The following is a 20,907-nucleotide window of genomic DNA, read 5'->3' as shown; positions in this document are numbered from 1 at the left end:
TGTGTATATATATATGTATATTATATTTTTATATCTATATAATATTGTATATTATGTATATACTTCCTAATGAGATATAATCAGGTTTCATTTCACTTCAATAAGCCTTGGCCTATGGTCAAGGTAATCTATCTGAATATTTGGGGTTCCCTGTTTGGAGGGTGAGCTATAAATGTGCAACTTCCCTGTCTCCAAAAGGCAGAGGAACTTTGTCCCTTCCTCATAGCACCTGTGAGAGTGTTGGGCTGGCATTCATCCAGAGGAGCCTGAACAACCAGAACAGCACCATCCTCTCAGCTCTCTGGGTCCTGTTTCCTGAGGTCACACCACAGTAATTGCTGCCTGGAGAGCTTCTGCTGCTGAGAGTGTGAAGGGACAGGTTACACACTTGGAAGTGTCCAGTGTCCTTCACATTCATTTGTTCACTGCAGAGAGAAAGTGAGTCATGACAAACCTTAAGGTGGAGCACTCAAAACAAGGAGTGTATAAATGATTAGCTAGCAAGGGAAGGTCAGTACCAGTCCTTCAAGTCTGAGCATGTTCCATTAATGATGGCACAGAAATAATCCCAGCTGGGTGCCTGTGGTTGCAGGAGAACAGCTATCACCCTTCTAGTCTGACACGTCTCTGACTCATACAATATCGTCAATGAGGCTGATCTCAGTTTTCATAAAAAAAGGTAGTTAAGGTTATATTAGTGGTAAAAAATGGAATTTGATCAACAGATCCAGTTTCAGGATGCACACTTTTTACAAACAAACCAAAAAAACTTCACCACAGGGACAGCCAAATGCAGAGATGGAAGATGGACCTCAATTCTTGTGCAGCAATGCAATTAATCATCTTGTTAGATAAGATCCAGTTGCAGAATGTTTATTAACATACAGATGAAAATGAAAGAGCATACACTGCCTGTTTTCTTCTGATCACAGGTTGAATTTAAAGCATTTGGTGATAGGGAAAAAAAATCGGTTGACCTGGTCAGTGAGCAAGAATGACTAGTGATTCACTTGGAGGTATCTGACAAGAACACTGAGGTCTTTTTTCCTAGAATAAACTACTGATTTTATAGAAAATATTCTGTGAATAATACACCTGAGAACACTATGTTATCTTTAAATGCACTGATACTTGTGGCATTGCATGATGAAGCATCTAACCACTGTCCAAAGGCGATTTTCAGCAATATCAACTTTCAACAGCAATATCAACATGTATCAACTGTCCAGGACACTGCTGTAGTTTATTATCCAGCTTATTATGCAGTTTATACCTGTGGCTGCTCTTACACATCTCTGACACCACATCTTGTACAGCTACCAAGCAGCTGAGTACCTTTTTTACTTAGTACCTTTTGGTACTAAGATTTTCTTCAGATAATCTGCAGTAAATTTTTTATCATGAATTGAACAGGTGAGCTGTATCACAGAGATGAGGCAAGTCCTTAATGGTGCAGAGAAACAGAAGCTACTGTGGAGTGGGAAAATAAGAATTCATATATGTTTAGTCTAAAGGCCTTATTCTAAAATGTGCTGAAGTAATTTCACAGACATCTGCATAAGAAAGGATAGACTGCACAGCATTGGGTGAAATAGTGATTTTTTTCAGCATATTTGTATTTAGAAATTCAAAAACACAATCCTACCACAGCCCAGGAATTAGAAGGAATACCGGGAAAAGCGAAATATATAAATATAACAGACAACATAATCATCAGTCTGCCTATTCTCAGTGAGATTATCACGTGCATTTTTCTTTCACTTGCAGTCAGTGTGGGGCACTTGAATCCCTTGTCCAAGCAGATATCTGAGCCCACAGAGGTGCAAAGCCAAGGCCAATGTTCTCAGTGAGCTGTGGGGGATGAGAAGGGTGAGGTGCCCTGGAGTGCAGGATGCACCAGAGCGGGGAGAGCAGGGGAGGCAGAGCTCGTGGCTCTGTGGCTCCTGTCCCAGCTGCAGCAGGGCAGGTGAAAAGTGGGTGATGTCACTACAAAACCTGACTGTTGACTGGCATGGTGGCTCTCCTGCCTTCTGACTGCAGGGCAGGATGGATTTTCCACACATTTGGGTAAAGGCCTGAGGTGTCCATGGCCAAGCAGACACACTGTCCAGCCCCAGTGCCTCTGACTCACCAGCACTCCCTCTGCAGCCACCACTTTCTGTCTGGGGTAGTTCTCACCTCCTCAGGGGCTGGCAGAGTGTGTCTTGCTGGTGATTTAATGAACTGTGGGATTAAAATGCAATTTTTCATTTTAATGAGGTTTAACTCTATGCAGAAGTGTACAAAATGCAATTAAATAATTTTGCATTGGTGCCTGTCTAAATACATCTGCAGCTATATGTCTTGTCTTAATGTAATATATTTGTGGATATGGTCCATGCATAATTTTGATGTGAGAATATTTAAATATTTTTAATCAAACACTATCTATGGAGTAGAAAATCCTTAATATGAACCATTCTTACCCCTCAGCATAGCTGAGATACAGGAGAGACATACTCTCTTCTATACAGCGGTTATATTTTTTAGGATCCCCAAAATCTGATATTGAACTGGCCAAGAAAAGAGAGAGGTTTCTTGCTTTGGTAATGGATGCCAACTTCCCACCTGTCACACAACTTTGATTAACACCTGACCATGTCTGGTTTGCAGATTTATTTCTCTTTCTGCTTTCAAAATGAAGTAAAGTATCAGAAAAGATACTTGAAAAATAACAGGAAAGATGTCTGAAAAATGCCAGTTGTTGCACAAACAGCAGTAGGTGAAACTGGGAGACAGAATTTGCTTTGTTTGTGCGGAGTGGCAGAAGGAAGCAGGACCACTGAGGAGCCAGGACACCATTTTCAAGTTATAAGATTCTCTTCTAAGCCGTTTCAACAAATGTTGTGTGCTGAGTTTGCATCATTCTTCTCTCCATCCTGCACTCACATGGATACTCACTTGTGCAGCAGTAGCTGGGAAAAGGAGACAAAACATGAAGGCCTTTTCCAGACAGCTGAACTTCTGAAAAGGTTAAAATCTAAAATGAATTGTAAGTTCTGCCTGTGGCCCATGTAGACACATTTTGCCTGGAACAGTATTTTTCATGTGTAGTCTACAGGCAAGGTGAGCTGAGATCCTGGGTGGGCAGTTTACTCACAGAAATCATGAAAAGCAGTCTCTTGCCTGTTTTCTTCTTCAATAGGTACCACAGAGTGCTGTTTTTCCAAGCAATTGTCAGTGAAATAGCGTCCACATCCTTTTGTGCAAAACTAAAGAGCAAGACAGAACAGAATAAATGTTACAAACTAATCAGAGGTGTGGAAGCTGCTTCAGATTTGCATTCATTTAAATGAATAAATAACCAACTGCACAAGCAGTGCTATCTTTCTTTGTCAGTGCGTCCCTCATGCTTATGCTCAGTGTATGAATGCTTTTATACCAAGCAGAGCAGCATGTTAGAGACAGGACTGGTGACTCACAGCTCCCTGCAATGAGCTATACTGGAAAAGAAATTTTAGACTTGTAAACTCTGCCTTCATCACATTGCTGAGACACAGCTGACTGGGAACACAACTTCTCAGATAAATTACTCAAAGGCCATCTACTTATTCCTTTTACAAGACAGAAGGAATAACCCCCCAAAGTTGACCAAGCTATTTCTTTCTGTCCGCTTTGTTATTTTCCTAATATCTCTAGACCTGAGTCAAAATTTTGATGTGAAAATATTTAAATATTTTTAAACAAACATTATCTATGGAGTAGAAAATCCTTAATATGAACCATTCTTACCCCTCAGCATAGGTGAGATACAGGGGAGACACATTATATTAATTATATTATATTATATTACATTATATCATATCACATCATCATATAATATCGTATCATATCATATTTTAATATATTATATTTTTCAGGATCCCCAAAATCTGAACTGGACAAATGTCCACCCAAGCCTCCCCACTGATTTCTCTGGGGCTTGGATGGGGCTTTCTTGTTATCAAGATTTGGTGCCATCTCATCACCCAGGTTCCCAGGAACTGAGAATAGAAGACCCCAAGGAGGATGATGAGGAAAGAATTCAGATTAAAATTGCCTGGGACAGGTCTCGATATGTGTTTAGAGATAACTGCTAGTTAAGAGATGGGTTCAAAATCCAAACAAAGGGGAGATGTCTTGGCACAATATCCCAGTATATGTTTGAAGAGCATCATACCTCACGAAACTGGAGGCTTTGGGCAGTGCTGCTGATTTAATAATACTAAAATACAAAATGGGGCTGTGATTGAATTTGAAATCTGACCATATTTCTTGTCCTCTCAACTTTGCCAGTATACATTACTGCTTCATTTTTTTTTCTGGGAAAATAGGAAACGCAGACAAACCTTGAAGGTGTAGCTTTGTGCCTGGACCTGCAGTGCTTCAGGCAGATGAATGGGCCAGGCATAAATCCTGTGTCACAGAGAATGGCACAGAGGGCATCCCAGCCCTTCCCAGCCTTGAGAGCAGTGCCTTGTCCATCCCTGCCACGCATTTGGGTCCTGCCCAGAACACTTTCTCTAAACATGACTCCTTGCAGCCCAGCAGCTTTCTCTTCTCCCATCACCCATGTCACCTCCAGTTTTGTACAAAATCTGTCAGGCATAAGGCACACAGAAAAAACTGTCAATGAGTGTTCCAGTCACCTGGTGAGGCCTTGTGTATGAGTTGGAATAGCACATGGCACCCAGAACAGCATCAGAGCACAGCTCTACTTGAACCCAGTGGTTTGACTAAAGAACTAAAACCAGGAAAAAAATAGAGGAATGAGGTTTGGTTTAATAATCGCAATAAACAGCTACTAACCACGTAGTAATCCAGAGGTTTCCATAAACCCATGGACTTTGCCAGGCCCCTGGGGATATCCAAAGATATCTTCTCGGGTGGGAGAGCAGGGGGACCAGGGGTATTCCCCAATTCATCCCTTTATTCACACCTAGGAAATGCCTGTTGTTGACAGCAAACATGAGGAGCCACCCCTCTTCCACAATGTGCAAACCCAGGCAGGGAGTTGCACCCAGCAGAGTGCACCCCCAAACTTCTGGAGTTTAGGAGGATCAACCACCTTCTCTGTGGATATGCTCTGCCTTTGGGAGCTCTCTTCTGTTCCTCAAGGGCTGTGACTGCTCCAGGGAAGGAGGAAATTTTTTTTAAATCATGCTTTTAGGCTTGTGCTTTATTATGGGTAGCCATTTTGATCATCCTTTTGAAAGGAGGGGTTCAGCAGACCTTCTAGGATTTGAGTGTTTGCATTTTTGCTTGTTTTTTTTTTTGGCTTGGATGAGACAGACTACAACATGGATTTGAAAAATAAAGTTTGTTAATACCTTGCTAGCTTTAAAAGAGAAGGTCTGGCATACACATCTTCCCTTTAGGGTTTTGATTTTTGAGGTATGAACCCCGTGCAGCAGAGGAGTCAGATCATTTGGCACTGATGCAAAGTGTGGCACAGTAACACTCCTGTTCACACAAATCCTTGCACACACAGAATTTTGCTGAAGTGCAGGTAAATATTTAATAAAACTATAGAAACTGGAGATAAATATATTAAAACTGGAGAAACTAAGACTCCAGAAATTTGAAAGATGGCTCCATGAGTGCAAAACTGGTATGAACATCCCATTGCCGCAGGCAGACCTGTATCACTGTGGGTCAGGAGAGTGAACCCTCAGGGCTCAGCTCCTTGTAAGGATGAGCATAAAGAGCATTGAACCCCAAAATACACCTAACCACTGATCCCTCACCCCTGCATACTGATGATTCACCTGCTGTGCTTCTTACCCTCATCAGGTTCCTGTTTTGGCTGTATTCTGGTTTGTTTACTAAACTCTGATGTGCTAAATAGGTTTTTTCCTCTCCACTCTCAGTGTCATTCTGTACTACAATGCTTCAGTGCCACTCAATACTGATGAGGAACAGTGCATTGACTGCAATGTGTGCTGCTCATGTTCTTCTTCACTGTTACAATGACTCATTATTCACAGTGTGTTTATGTAATATCATAAATACCAATCTCTGGTATTTATGCAGCATAGTATTTACTTGGGCAAGTTGCCACATGCACTAAAGAAGTAAACAAAGAGCCATTCTTCAGAGGGTTAAAAAAGTCTTAAAATTAATCCAATTTTCTTTCATAAGGCACTCCTTGTTATTTTACCTAAAGTGGCTCCTTAAGATAGACAGTATGATAAAACACAATTCCTGGGAGACGTAATTATGGTTCCTAAGAGACTGGTGAATAAACAATCAGGAATAGAGTGTTTGTTTTCCCTAGGTTTTTCTTAACTATTAATGGAAGGCATGAAAAACCCCAAAAACTGGGGAGGAATGTGTTGGGGCTGATAAATGGTAAAAAAGCTGAGGAGCACACTTCATTGAACACCCAGGATTTCTGCCTAAAAGCAGTACTATTTTATTTGATTGCAAATAATCCTATTTTGCTAATGCGTTTGCAGTGAGGGTAAATAGCACAGTGGATTCTTTGTTTTTTCTATTTACTGTACTGTGTACATCAATGGCACAATGTGTGTTCCAAAGAGCTTGCCTTGTCTCACGTTACCTTTCAGCATTAACACAAACAGCTTCCTTCGACCCAAGGTGACAAAATCTTGTGTGTTGTATGAAATGTTCTGTCTGACACAAATTCCTGAGACCTGGCAGAGGGTTCCCATACAGTGCAGGCTGAGCCACTGCAAGAACTTTCCTAGGAAATCAGGGACCTGCAGTCAGCCTTGCACGTGTGACCACTGAAAACCTGGAAGGTGGCTACAGCTGTGCTTGAATCAGCAGCTGAGGAAACCCCATTTGCCACCTGTGTAGATCAGGATGCCATTGAATCAGATGCAGTGTTTAATAATAGTGGTCCCCATGGAGTTATTCAAGTGATTCATCACCTAAAACCAGAAGCCACCTCTCTACATCAGTAAATCAGACCAATGAAACCAAGCTATTAACTCAAACTGGTGGTGTGAATCTCCAACTTGTTGTCATCAGTAATATGGAAGTAAGTGATGAACTTTGTAGGACCCTCACAGAACCACAGCTTCACATCACAGATCCTGGGCTTGCACCAGCATCTGCCACTGCAGATTTTTAATCTCATGAACACAGTGATCATGTGTTATTAGTATAGCAGAAGCAGACACAGACTTCACATTCCTCCTGTGCCAAGTGGATGTCAGAGTAATAGATCACACTGCTGAAGTTAATACTCATTTATGATCTACTAATTTCTTTTAAAAAAAAAGGCAACAAAAGTATTGATAAAGTCAGTTTGTGCCAGATCTGAAGTAAATGCCATTTCAGGCAGAAAAGCACACAGCTCATGAGTTACTGCCTAAATAATGGGCATCCCTTGCCTCTTTCCATCCTGCACATACAGATTTGCAAAAATGGCTACAAGAAAAACATATGCACAGATTATTCTGGTCAAGCTAGTACATGTTCCTATCTTAATAAACATGCTTGATGTGGTAATTAACCCCATGGAAATAACAAATCTTGCCTTTATAGGGTTGTGTTTGTGCTGCTGTCATTAAGGACCATTCAGTATTTCCAAATTGGAAGCAGACTTAAGGTTAAACCTCAGCAAATGTTGGGGGAAGATGCACAGAATGGGGATAAGGGGACTCTGGCAGGGGAACCCAAGCCAGCCCATTTGTCACTGGTTCACTTCCTTGAGAGACCAGAGAAGGGAAAGAGCAGCAATAAAACACATTGAATTCTACAATCTTTGGCCAGTCTCAGCTTGGTACCCACAAAAAAAAAAAATTCCTTTCAAGCTCCTCAGTCCCAGCTCATTTCCCTTGCCCAGGCAAAGAAGGGTTTGCCCAGCCCTCTGCTGTCCTGGCATGCATGTGCAGGGCACAGGGCACAGGGCACAGGGCACAGGGCACAGGGCACAGCCATGCCCTGCCCTGCAGGCTCACAGGGCCATGGATTGCTCCTGCAGCTGGGTTCCCTGCTCCTCACCCTCTGGATGCTCCCTTCCAAGGACTGAGATCTACAGGAATCATTTCACGGATTTCAGTGGGCATTGGGTCAGTTTAAAGTTTCCAAACCAGACACTGGAATGGCCATACAGTGGCAATTTAGGCCTCAGGCTGAACTTCTCCTTTGGCTTCAGGGCCCATCCTGCCCTGTTTGTTGTAGCAGCTAGCTAACACTATTAGTAACGGAAGTCTATGTCTAAATGCCTTCTCTTCTGTAACAAAGCCCTCAAATTAATTGCCAGCAGTTTGATGTCTGTGCAGAAAATCTGCATTAGTGCTGTAACTCTGATGGAGTGATCCTCAGTGCCTTAGCAGACCTCTTGCTGACATCCGCTATGGCATGCAAACGATGAGCTGTAGCAATAACAAATGAGTTTCTATGTACTCTGCTCACTCTGGTAAGGAGGTCCATCAGAGATGCCTTCCTGTTCCGGACACTTTGTCCTAGAGCAGTTTAGTTAGTGAATACCCTGCAGCCACCCAGGCTGGAGAACCAGAGATGAGCTCTTCACAGGTCAGCACTGCTTGGGAGACAAACACTTCTCCTCTTGTGCTCCAAACCCATCTTGTCTTCTGGTTGCACTGAAGAGAAAATGATCACCCAAGAAAGACAGCACAACACAGCAAAATTGAAAACACATTTAGCAATTTACATACCTTGCATGCCATAGAACACCCCCAAATCCTGGTGGAAATGTGCATAATGTGCCAGACATCATGAACCCAGGAACTCCCCTCCCCATAATCCCCTGGGACCAAAAAGTTTCTGATTGTTCTCCAGCTTCCCCATAAAAGCTTCATTGTTACTGCAGCCCAGCCTTTACCAGGAGTCATGGCATCGGGCCACAGCCTCCAGGGACACTCTCAAGCTGCACAAAACAAGTTTTTCCAAACAGTTTAAGTATTTCCCAGCCCAGACTCTCACATTCTAGTTGTTTGTGCAGGGACAGTAACCCACCAAGCCCTGCCTAAAATACTGGTTGTTTAAACTCCACAGAGACATTTTTTGCTAACATTCCTTACTGCTCTAACCTCTTGACCATTTAAAGCTACTATTAATGGGCAGATTCCATAGGCCTAATGTCAAGGAGCCATGCCTACTGCAAAAAGAACAGCAATCAGACAATAGATAAGTAATTGCTGCTTCCTCTGGACCATTATTGAGCTAACAATTTCTTAATTTAATTGGACTTTGCAGCAGTCCATGAGATACGTGTGGCATCAACTGAGCAGCTCTTAGCAGCAGTAATATTTTGTGATGAAAGCAGGAAAATTTGCTCAATGGGAGCTGACTAGATCCAGTGGCACTGGAGGAGCTGTGTCTCTAGAAGAGGCCTGAGCCACCCCATAAGCAGCAGGACCAGGGTGCCAGATCAGGGCTCAGCTGCTTTGCTTGGTGCCCACAGCACCCCAGCACATGGGCAGGTCTCCATGGTCATATTTTGGGTAGCATTTGTCCAAGTTCCTGTGTCGAGATTTTCTAATCAGGCAGCACAATAATATGGATAATATGTGTTCCAAAGAGCTTGCCTTGTCTCACATTACCTTTCAGCATTAACTCCCCTGGGAGTTGTGGGGGACCCCAGTGATCGTGTCAAGGACACAGACCCACTGGGTGCAGGGATCTGATGGCAGCAGGTAGAAGCTGGGAAGGATGAATGTCACTGGGACACTCTGCAGATGCTGTGACAGGCTCTGAAGATGCACATTGCACACAGCACAGTCAAAAACCTCATGGTAACGGCTCAGGGTCCCCTCCTCCCACCAGAGCGAGCAACAGTCTCCTCCTCTCCAGGACATTTCTGCCAGCCTTGATAGGCTCTGCATGAACACCAATCCATCATGATCCTCCTGCTTGCAGCACAGGGCTGGCAGCCTGAAGCTCACTGAGATCAGAGTGTCTGTACAGAGAGCAGCAGCCTCAGGCACTCTGCCTTTGGGGATGTGATCAGTGTCTGCACAGAGAGCAGCAGCCTGAAGCTCACTGTGATCAGTGTCTGCACAGAGAGCAGCAGCCTGCCCATTCACCCTGGCCAGCCCCACACAGCCCTGAGCTGCACCTTCCATCCCTGCAGGACAGCAGCTCCTCACTTAAACCAGAGCAGATTCCTCAACATCCCACACCTTCCCCTCCATTCTAGTCCTAATCAAGCTAATCCTGGCATTCATTTGCTAAATTAGTACTAATTAGTGAAATGCTAATTTAAAAAAGGAATGACAAACCCATGGACACTGTTCATAGTGGACTTCTCTCTCAGCACTTTGGAGGCACTGCCATCCCTGCCCTGTACTGAGAAGGGCAAAGCCATTGGAAGCCATTCAAAGTCACAAGCACAGGTCACACGGACACTCCAGCCACAGTGCCTTGGCTTCCCCAAACATCCTGGGGAAAAATAGCACTGCTTTGAGTCACCACTTAGTGCCATGGAGTGTTTGGTGTTTTTTAGTGTGGGGCCCTTCAGAAAGTGACTTCTAGATGACTTGCTCTGCAAAGATAATAAAACAAACAGAACTGGAGCTAGAGAGGAATTTCTGGAGTGCTCAGCACCAGTCCTGGCTTCTGCCATAAGTCCAGGCAGGCCCTTAAGGAGCCATGGCAGGCTGGTGAGTGCCAAGTAGGCATAGCCGTTTTAGAGATGCCTAAATACACACTGCTGTTTAAGGAAATAAAAGGCTTTAAAATGTGCTCATTATTTCAGTCAGGTGTTCTTGTGCTTAAATGACTCTAGTTCATCTAACCTTTATCTCCCTGAACCTTGAGGGTTCTGTCCCAGCCAGTTGCCCTTCTCACATGCTGCCAAGCTTTTCACTTTGTGTCAGTGCCCTCTCTGACCAGGCAGAAAAAAGCAAGCATGCAATTGCAGTCTCATCTAATAGCTTAACTCAGTTTGCTTTAATTTGCCGACACACGCATCGTAATTACAGGGCTTGTGTTTAGGCATATCTCAAGAGTTCCTTGTACATGGAACAGAACAGAATAATTCATCCAGATCCCATCAGGGAAGACCAGTCCTAAAATGTCCAGGGCCAGAAACAGAGCCCTATGTAAAGATGGGAAGAGCCCCAAAGATATTTGGGAATCTGGTACAGATCAAACTTAATGTCTGGCAAGATTCTGCTTTTGCATCTCATCCTTGTGCCTTTGCAACCTCACTGGGAACTGCTGTCAAGAAGCAGAGATGCAGGCAAATTCCCTCATGAGTGTGCCCAGTGCCACTTCAGTTTTCAGTGTGGGCTGTCTTCCTTGCCTTTTCTTGGTTAGGGACACCCTGGAAGCTTGAAGATGCCAATCTGGAAAGGACAGGTTCATCCTGTGCAATCATCCGCAGTCTGCTGGAGGAGTGCACAACACCAAGGGGGGACCCTGCAGGAGGAGCAGCTTCTCCTGGTTGTGCCCCCAGCAGGGGCTGAGGTTTTGCTCTGCTTCAGGATGTTTGCTGAAGATCTGCACCAAAATACCAAAATCATCCTTGTTCCAGACTCAGTGATGCTCACTGCTTCTGAACACTAAGCAGGACTGTCCACATACTTTATACCAACAAAGAACAGCTGATAGAAATGGTTGGTAGGAAGATAAGTTCATGGCATTTTCTCATCTAGAAACCTATCTCACCTTAATGCAAATATTCTTTCAATACTCTTGTGAGCCTGTTCCCCAAATGAATCTGCACCTGACAGAACAGCAGGGTGGACCTGTGCCCTGCAGCTCCATGCCAGTGGGTTCTGGAAGTAAGTGAGGTCCTGTGTGAGGCACTGAGGGCTTTGCACCCTGCATGCTTGGTATTGAAGTGCAGTGGTTCCTCTGTACAATGCAGTGAATTCTTGGCCTTTGAGTGGGGCTGTTGTGTGTGGGCACAACGTGATGGTAACAGCTTTGCAGGGGTGATGGTCTTTGGGGAGATGGCAGAGTGGCAGTGTTACCAGGAAGGTTGGTGCCTCTTTCCTGACGCTTTTATGGAGTTTCTGACAATAGTTTAAGACACTTAATTTATAAATTTCTCAAGAGAGACTTTTACTTCCCAGAGGACTGAAGCATTTTGAGCTCATCACACTGAATTATTGGCCCCAGATGAAGATGAAACCATGCAGCTGCCTGGACCATAATGCTTCCATGAGAGGATGGACATGGCTGTCAAGGGCAGGCTCTGTCTAAGCCTATCCTAAGGATCACAGCCCCAGCCTGGAGCTGGCAAGAGCCCTTCCACAGAAGGAATAACAATTTACAATTGCTCTTACTAAAAGCTACACTTGGCCTTTTATCTGACCTTCTTTGATCTTCTCCACAACCTCTGGCAGGTCTTCAGTGCATTCAGTTCTTTATATTAAAGCAATTAATCCCACATGAAACCAATTAGGTTAAGACATAGTTTGATGGCCATAATATTGTACAGACATCCTACCAAGTTTTCAACAAGTAAGGGTGACTCCAACATGACACTTTCTAGTGACTGCAGTTCAGAAATATCCCAGGGAAAAAACATATTCCAGAATTACCCTCCAAGCTTGAATGTCCCACTTGCAGACAACATGCTGGCTTTGTTACATATAATAGGAACTCAAACACTGCTCCTTCTTGTTGGGCACAGCATGCAGGGCAAGAATCTCACTAGACCTGTGTGAACAGGTTTGTCATCCAATAACCTCTTCACCTGCCACTGTCATTACCAGCAACCCACACCAAATGTTTTGCTTATCAGAAGCAAAGAGGCAGCAGTACATGTAAAGTCTTTTAGCTTCATCCATTTTTCCCAGGTGCCTAAGGAAGGCTGAAAGGGCAGTTGGTACAGGAGAGCATTTTCTCTCACTGCCTTTGCACTGAATACAGTGCAAGCCTCAGTGCTTCTGTCTCTCATGCTGCTGCACTGATGAAGTGCAGTAAGACCAGCACTCCTGGTATCAGCTAAAACTCCTCTTTGGGTAATCTTCAGTTTGTGAGGCATCCCCCATCTGCTCCTGGTGTCAAATAGATCACAGTTTTACATGGATGAACAATGAGACTCCCTTCTGCTTGGATAACTGGGACTGCACAAGTCTTCCAGAATTCAGCAGAGGCACTGAAAGCCTGTCACCACTGTCTCTTCTGACCTGTGGGATGCAGGCTGTTGACACTGGTATATGTTGAAGTGTCCTAGAGTCTGTTCACTTGGACTTTGCTCTGTTAGGGACAGAGAAGAGGCACATTTCCTGGTTTGGGTCGTTTCCTTCCAGTGAGAGGAGCCAGCACTCATGCCCAGGGCTGCTTTGTTTGCTGGCTCTCCCACAAGGGAGAGGAGTTCTTGTGTTTGGGGGCCTGACAGCAGCAAGAGCAACTGCAGGCTGTTTCTCTCACACCTTAAGAGCTCTTTCAGAAACATTCCTTCATTCCTTCCTGCTCACACCTTGCCAAGGACAAAGAGACTCCCATGTGGACCTGGCAGCTCTTGCCAGAGCACAAATGCCCAACAAGGAGCCCACAAGCAGCAGCGTTGCAGACCACGGTTCTGGCACTGGACTATTTGTGGAGTTTTTGTATTACAACAAAAGGTCTGGACAATGTGGCAATAGGAACTCTAATGGACTTCAGATGGAGAATTATCTAATGGAGCAGCTTTCCTCCAAAAATGTCATCCTGTCACAATCAAAATGCTTGTGAAACTGTCGTTTTACCTACTATTTTTCTGGAGAAAAAACAAAAACAAAAAACCAAACCCAATATTTTTAAAAATAAAACACTTAGAGTTCTTTATTTTATATAATATATGCATTTTAAAAAGCTATAATGATCTAAATAAGCCTAAACTATTTATTTTTGTGGAATTTTCCTTTGTGGAGAATTTCAACATTTTGAGGTTTTGTTTTGAATTGGAATGAAAACAAATTTCAAAATCTCAAAATTGTCTGTGAAACACAATTTCCACTCTCTGGCCAGCTCAAGTTTCAGGCTGGAGCATGTATAATAGCTCCCCTGCAGGGAAGCTCTTTAGGAAAAATGACTCTGAATTAATTTACTGGTGCAAACATATAGTTTTAAAGATTTGTCAATTTGTCCAAGCCAACGTATCCCTGCTGAAAGCTCCTCCAAGTCATAAGGAGCCTTCACAAGTTCCTGAAAGCATTATTTCTGAAAGGCATTGCTAACTTTGTAGAGTTGATGGTGGTCATTTCCTGGCTTTGGTATTAACCAGGCAGTAACAGTTGACACTTATTTGCAGCAGACCACAGGATTGATACCATAACTATTTTCTTAGTCAACTATAGTTGGGCTCCTTTTAATAGTTTAAACTAGAGATTAAGAGCTTTATATTACATTTTCAATGTAAGTCCTGTTTGTTCAAACTAAAATATTCAATAGAACAGAATTTGTATACTACAATATTTAGATGAATTTAAGTATTTACAGCCTTAGCAAATAATTTTGCCTCAAAAAACCCCAAACTACCTGCATTTTCAGGTGTAAGGAACAGAAACCTACCATAGAACAAATTAATGATTGGGAACACTAATGGAGACTTACTGTAAGTTTTGTTTTCAAGTGAGTCACTTTGGATTTAAGGTGACATAAATGAGATCATAGGCCAATCTTTCACAGCAGCTTTATACACCATATAGGTATGAAGTAGCCTAATACTGAAGCATATTAACAGAAACGGCTTGTAAGTTAATCACATATGCTTTAAAATTATAAACAAAAAAAACCCCAAAAAAACCCCCAAAAACCCCAGACAAGAACAACCCATCCCTGCATGCCATAGGACTTTTTGCTGCCTTTTTCTGGTTGTGCTTTGCTGGAAAGAAGTTGTTGTGCACTGCTCTCCAGAGAGTGTGTGCTCCTCCAGAAAGCAGAGCTTTGTGTCAAGGTGAAAGCTGAACCAAACACACACTCTGCAGCCAAAGTTTGTTTATAACTCCTGCCTGCTGGGTCAGTTATGTGGCAGTTTCACTAAACAAACAAGTAAAACACAGGTCAATGTCCAAATCCTGGAGTGCAGCTCATTTTAGCAGCTTCAGTAGTTGGAGCAAAGCTGTGAGTGGAAACAAACTACCTGTGCAGTAAACAGCAGGGAATGAAAGACAGCAGAGCAAATCAGGCCCAGGTATGACTGAGAGGGTTTTTTGAAGATGCCTTTGACAACTAGCTTAGCTTGATGCAGGAAGTTATTGAAAGCACTTTTGGCACTCGATGAGTTTGTTGCAGAATCAGCAGCACAAATCTTTCAATCCGCTCTCTTGAGTTGCTGCATTGTAAGGTGTGTGTTAAATCATCACAAAGGGAATCACTCTAAAGGACTGGAGAGGGCAAACCAAACCAAAACTACCTGGTAAATCTATCAAGGAATGACCCAGAGGAGAACAGCCAGCTGAACCAGTACTGTCTGTGTCTCTTTCCCATTCCTCAGTTCAACAAGATATTTTGTGTGATCCTACTGAGTTAGCCATTGACCTTGCATATATAAACCATCTCCTTTGCCAGACTGCCCATCCATCTTACACCCCTTAGCACAGTTATACAATCCCCATATAAATCCCTCCCTCCTGGCCCTGTATTGTCCAAGGAACATGTTAGCCTGCTTCCTACTTGGATGCTGACTTTGCAGGAGCACTGCCAAGGCACCTGGTCACACCAGCACCAAGCAGCTCAGCCCAACAGCAGCACTTTCCCTCCTTGAAGGCAGCTGGGACAGCTGGAATTGAGAGGAAAGGATCTAGCAGGGTGGCAGCTCCTTGCTGGGAAGGACCTATTTGTGGTTGTCTTGTGCTGGATAGTATTTCACTTGTTTGATATTAGCAAATTCACCTACTGGAGTCTTGCTCACTTTCCTCAGTGTAAAATTGCAACATACAAAATATTCTGAGTTGGAAGGGACCACGAAAATCATCAAGTCCAACTCTTAAGTGAATGGCACTCTGTCTTGGTTTGGTTCTGCTGTGCCTGTAGAATAGGCTACCTTTAACAAGAGTAAATATAAACTAGGGTTGTCTGGCTTTGAACAGAGGACATTTTCAAAATTAGAGCAACCTTACTTATGCAGACAAGTAAGGGAAGTGGGCAGAGAATTGGAAGGTCCTAGGAAGATTGCAATACAGGAATTCTTAGATTCCTAGACAAAACCTGTCTGAATAAGTTTGTGGTCAATACTTGAACAGGCAATTGAGTCTCCCATTAGCTCTTTCAGTAGATTTGGTGGCAGAGCTCCATGTGGCTGGCACAGGGAGTTCCTTTGTGGCTTCTGCTGGCAGTCTGACATGCAAAGGTGTGTTAACAGACTAACTGGGCACCACAGGATGGAAACTACTGCTTCTTTTGATTCTGCCTATGAAATGTTTTTTCTACTCAGCATGTAAACGTGGGCAAACAGGGACAATGGTTTAAAAAACAGCAAGCATCATTAAAATGCTTAAAGGAGAAAAAAAATTGTTCAGTTGGGCAGAAGTGAGAGGGAGGCAACTGTCCAACTTGGAGAAACAAGGGATTTGTTCGGGGAGTCACAGAAATATTTGTGTGGAAGCCATGGGAGAAAATGAAGAAATGACAGTTTATAATAAATATCAAGACAATATTGTATCATTAAAATTTCCAGGGTAGGAAATATTTCTTTGGGAAAACTCTGGCCTCCAAGTCTAACAAAGATTTTCTAATAGCTAAAGAAGAAATACATGTGTGGAGTAAATAAAATAGCATTAGATTCCCATGCAGAACAGTAAGCATTACATAGGACTAAAAACCAGTGAGAGAAATCTAAATCGCTGCCCCAAAGTCAGTTCAGCTACCTGTGGCCTCTAATCTGTAACAGTGTCAGCAGGAAATAATGGGAAAAATTTAATGGCTCAGTAGAAAACCAATAATTAAGTAAAACCCCCACAAAATCTGACATAAAATCAGTATGTCACTAATTTTTTGTTGCCCAGCTCCTTTTACAACGTAGAAAAAACTGTTTCACACTGCCATAGCAGAAGAAAGGCTTACTGCAGGCTTTCTTGCAACTTTTTAAGCAGATAAACACAAAGTCTACTTAACAGTTCTATTTTATTGGTAGTAGAAGCATCTGTGGCTGTAATGGTTGTTGTGTTACAGTAGCCTTGAGGTCCATGGACTGGATCCCCCAGCCTGATGCAAAGTGCACTCTACAGGCATACAATAACAGATGGAAGAGTTTAAAGCCTTGACATCACTTGTATGTAAAACTTTGATTTAAAATCTGCTTGTTCAGGCACAGATTTATTTGCGTGTTTTTCTTAGCAGTGTGAAGAATGTGAGTACTCACAATGTGGAAAGCAAAGCATAGGCAGGATGAAAATCAGAAACAAGCAAGCACGAGAGGGGAGATGGAGAATATTAGCACCCCTGAAGGTTTTATTTGCCTTCATGTCCATGAAAAGTGAAGCTTTACTTTCTGCTGAGCCCTTCCACACTCAGAAAATGTGGGTGAAGACCCAGACCTTAAAGCTTTGGATGCTTCAAAATGGCACCATGGTTTGGCTTCACATTTGGCATCTGTTTTCTGAGCCTTGTAATGCATTGGGATCACGTTTTCAGGCATTCCCCTGCAACTGGAAGAATTAGAAACTTATTGTTAAAAAAAAAAAGTGAGAAAGTCATGTGATTGTGTGCTTCCAGAAGCTGAGGCTTGAAGAAAAAGCCCACCCTAGACTCACAATAAAATCATGAGAATTGGAAACACCAGACTTAAGAAGTTGATCCAAGCTTTCTGCTGCGCATATGTAAAACCAGGGTGTTGTCAGGACTAGTTAGCTAATGTCATAAAGCACTCATAAGAACAACATTAGTTATTATTTAGGAGGAAACCAAAGTGTAAAGTGTTTTACATATAAATCTACCCTTTAGAAGAGCAGCATTAAAAATACAAGACTGAGCTCTGGATTACTGAGGGGTAATGAAGAGCTTTTAAACACAGCCATAACTCATTCTGCATGAAAATGACTCAGCAGTGTCTTGACCAAGTTGGAAACCTCTGGAAGTGATTAGGAGTGGACTGTCTCCTAACATGCCTTCCTCCAGGAATCTGCTGGGCATGGCAGATGTGCAGAGCAGAGCAGCCCAGTGAGAGGAGCCAACCCCGAGCTGAGCAGGGAGACCACAGCTCTGCATCTCCACAACCTTTGTCTCAGCAGCTGAGTGAGGAATGGTGGCACTGGCTCCTCTGGAATGACAGGTAATGTCTTGCAAAGAAGCAGATTGTGCTGGGAAATACATCCTGGGGCCATCCTTGTGTCTCTGTTGCAGAGATTTTGGTGGTTTTGGACTGAACACCCCCACTAGCAGTCACAGCCCATCTGGTGCACTCCTGAAGTGCTTTTGGGCAGAGCAATCCAGTTTGCACTGCTGAGACCATGCTGCCATGGAAGCAGATTTGGGTGAGTGGGGACAACGGCAAGATTTTCTTCAAAAGCTCCTTCCCAGCCGAACCAGCCCACTGCCACCCGCAGCCCAGCATGGCTGGTGGAAGGAACGTAATCTCTGAGAGAAGAATTGAGTCTTCTGCAAAAAAATATTTCCTGCCAAGTGCTTTTCTTCTTTGTCCACTTGTGGGTTCATGAAAATATTGCCAACCCCCGCACTGGTGTTTGCTTGGTGACAGCAAATGCAAGCCTGCTGACAAAAGGTTTGCTTTTCCTTTGCACCTTTTGCAGACTCTTCAGAAGACCTTCCTGGCTCAGACACCCCCAGCTAAGAATAACCAGTTTCAGTCTTTTGGACCAGATCTGTGAGCAGCAGAGCTCTGTTCAGTTTGATGGCAGTAAAATAATTCACACATGTTAAAACACTCATTTCCTGGCTTTAGCTGCCTCAGAGCTGGACCCATCTTAAATGCTACAGAGCTGCTTGGAACCCACTGGTGTGCTCCCCTTTCAGATGCAACGTGAAGGGGGTGCTGTTACTTTGTTAGGAGAGAGTTTAAAACAAACAAGCCACCACCAACTGCAGTTCATGTATATGGGTATGATTTTAAATTGCAAACAGGAGGCTACTTGGCTTTGCATAGTAAGCATTGTCTGGCAGTAAATTGTCTCCTCTGATCTCCCTGAGCCTTGGATTGCTGCTGTGAGATTGTGTCACAACTAGTCATTAATTATTTCATCAAAAGCTTATTTTTCTCATTTCCTCATCATTATTTCCACCTAGTTTCTTTTAAATTGAATCCATTTATTGGCAAGGCTTGTTTCTCTCCTAAGCAGAGTCTGGGCTCTGTAGAGAACAACACTGAACTTAGAAAAAATGTATTGTTAACATATGTAGTTCACGTGCATACATATGCATACCCTGAGAAAGAAATTACTGTATGTGTGTATAAACATTGCTCTGGAAGTCTGATCCTCCTCTCATTCACTCTAGAAGCAAATTCCCCTTCTTCCTACCTACAGATTCCTCCCCTCTTCCTACCTGATAAATATGATAAATGATAAAATATTGTGGAAAAATATATACTGTGTGAAAAAAAGATATTGCCATTCTCACCATGGGAATGAATAAACAAGGAAAAAAGAAAAAAAAAAGGAAAAAGGAAAAAAGGTGAGTGCAGCTCTCAGGAGATTCATGTCCTTGGGAGATACTTATTTTTTAAAAATGCCACAGTGTTAATGGAAAATGGAGACCCTCCCTGGTAATGCCAGCCCTGATAGGCAAGACAGGTTAGCACTGCTCATTGACATAATTGCAACGACAAGAGAGTTGGGATTGCTGAGCCAGAGAAGTGGGGGAGGAGCAAGGCAGCCAAAACATTGAGAGGCTCAGAAAGTTCTCCTGTCACCAGCTGCTGAGATGCAAGTAAAGACAGAAATGAGAACTGCCAACACCTTCATCTCCTCAGAGAACAAAACCAGCCTCACAAACCTGAAGAACAGAGGTTGCTGGGCTGCAGTAGGACAGAGGTGAGGGGAGTGCCCCAGAGGGGCTCCCCAGGCAGTCCCAGCAATACAAAACCCTGGATGCCAAAGCAAAACGCGTTCTGTTACACAGAAAGCTGCTGCTGCCACCCTTCCACAGCCTGAGGCTGGAGCAGCCAGCAATCTGCTGTACCTACATAAGAGTCATCTTGGGGAAGAGCCTGGCTGTTTTTGGGCAATACAGAGTCTTTTCTTCCCAATCTGTTCAGCATGCTGTGTGCAAAGCAATGTGGAATGTCAGCAAGATCCCTTTGTGTCTGACTCAGCAATGGCACCATGATAAGCATGGTTTGTCCTGCAGCTTGTGCTAAAGAACGCAAGCCTCACCACAAGGACTCCAACTCTTTCACAATACGAGAGCACAAGAGCAGAAGAGCAGCCACACTGAGCCAGGCCAAAGGTCCATCTAGCTCCTGTCTCCAACAGTGGGCAAAAGCAAAATGCCTGGGGAAAAGTATGAACACAGGGTAAGCACATACAACATTTCCCCTGAGTGCTCTCCCAGCCACCATCTCCAGATTAGAAAATTTTGGAGCCAAGGATGTTTTGATGTACTTAGAGCCCTGGGTTGCATCCCTCAAGTCCTTGTGCTTTCTCTAATCCTTATGCTTTCTCAAGACTTGCTGTTTCTGATCTCTTATTTATTTGCCCTCCAGATGCTCTTCATTGCATGCTGAATGTATGCCCCTCTATATTATTCATCTGTGTTTTCACAGAGTTTTAGTCCTACATGCTCCTCCTTTCTTCTCCATCCTTCGAGCTTCACCACAACTCATGAAGAAGATGCCTAAAGCTCAAAGTTACCCACTGGGACTGTCCATCATGTGAAAGTCGCTACAAACCCTCAAAACATTTTGGTTCCATGGGACACATATTGTCCCATATTTTCTCACCCACAGTTTCTTTCCAGCCCTTCACTTTTGCAGTTCTTTGTCTAGGGCTGGTGCCCTCTTTGAGGTTTGTCTGTGGTTCCCCCTCAAATCTCAGTGGATTATCAGAATCTCCCCTGAAA

At 43.4% G+C, this 20,907-nt stretch overlaps 1 protein-coding gene across 1 annotated transcript in view; it reads right to left on the bottom strand.

Annotated features, from left to right (window-relative positions):
• Positions 1–2,609: 2,609 nt before the first annotated feature.
• Positions 2,610–20,907, bottom strand: part of LOC117001535 — a 149,139-nt gene continuing 130,841 nt past the window's right edge. Inside the window, exons 5-7 of the mRNA XM_033069954.1 lie at positions 4,368–4,616; positions 3,140–3,251; positions 2,610–3,003 (exon numbers count right to left, since the gene is read on the bottom strand). Coding sequence (XP_032925845.1) covers positions 2,902–3,003; positions 3,140–3,251; positions 4,368–4,616 — 463 coding nt within the window. The 3' untranslated portion in view covers positions 2,610–2,901. The remainder of the gene's footprint in view (positions 3,004–3,139; positions 3,252–4,367; positions 4,617–20,907) is intronic.

Source organism: Catharus ustulatus, chromosome 11 (assembly GCF_009819885.2).
Source record: "Catharus ustulatus isolate bCatUst1 chromosome 11, bCatUst1.pri.v2, whole genome shotgun sequence".
In the NCBI taxonomy this organism is placed as follows: Eukaryota; Metazoa; Chordata; class Aves; order Passeriformes; family Turdidae; genus Catharus; species Catharus ustulatus.
Note: the sequence above shows the minus strand (reverse complement) of the source record. Positions and strands in the feature narration are given on the sequence as shown.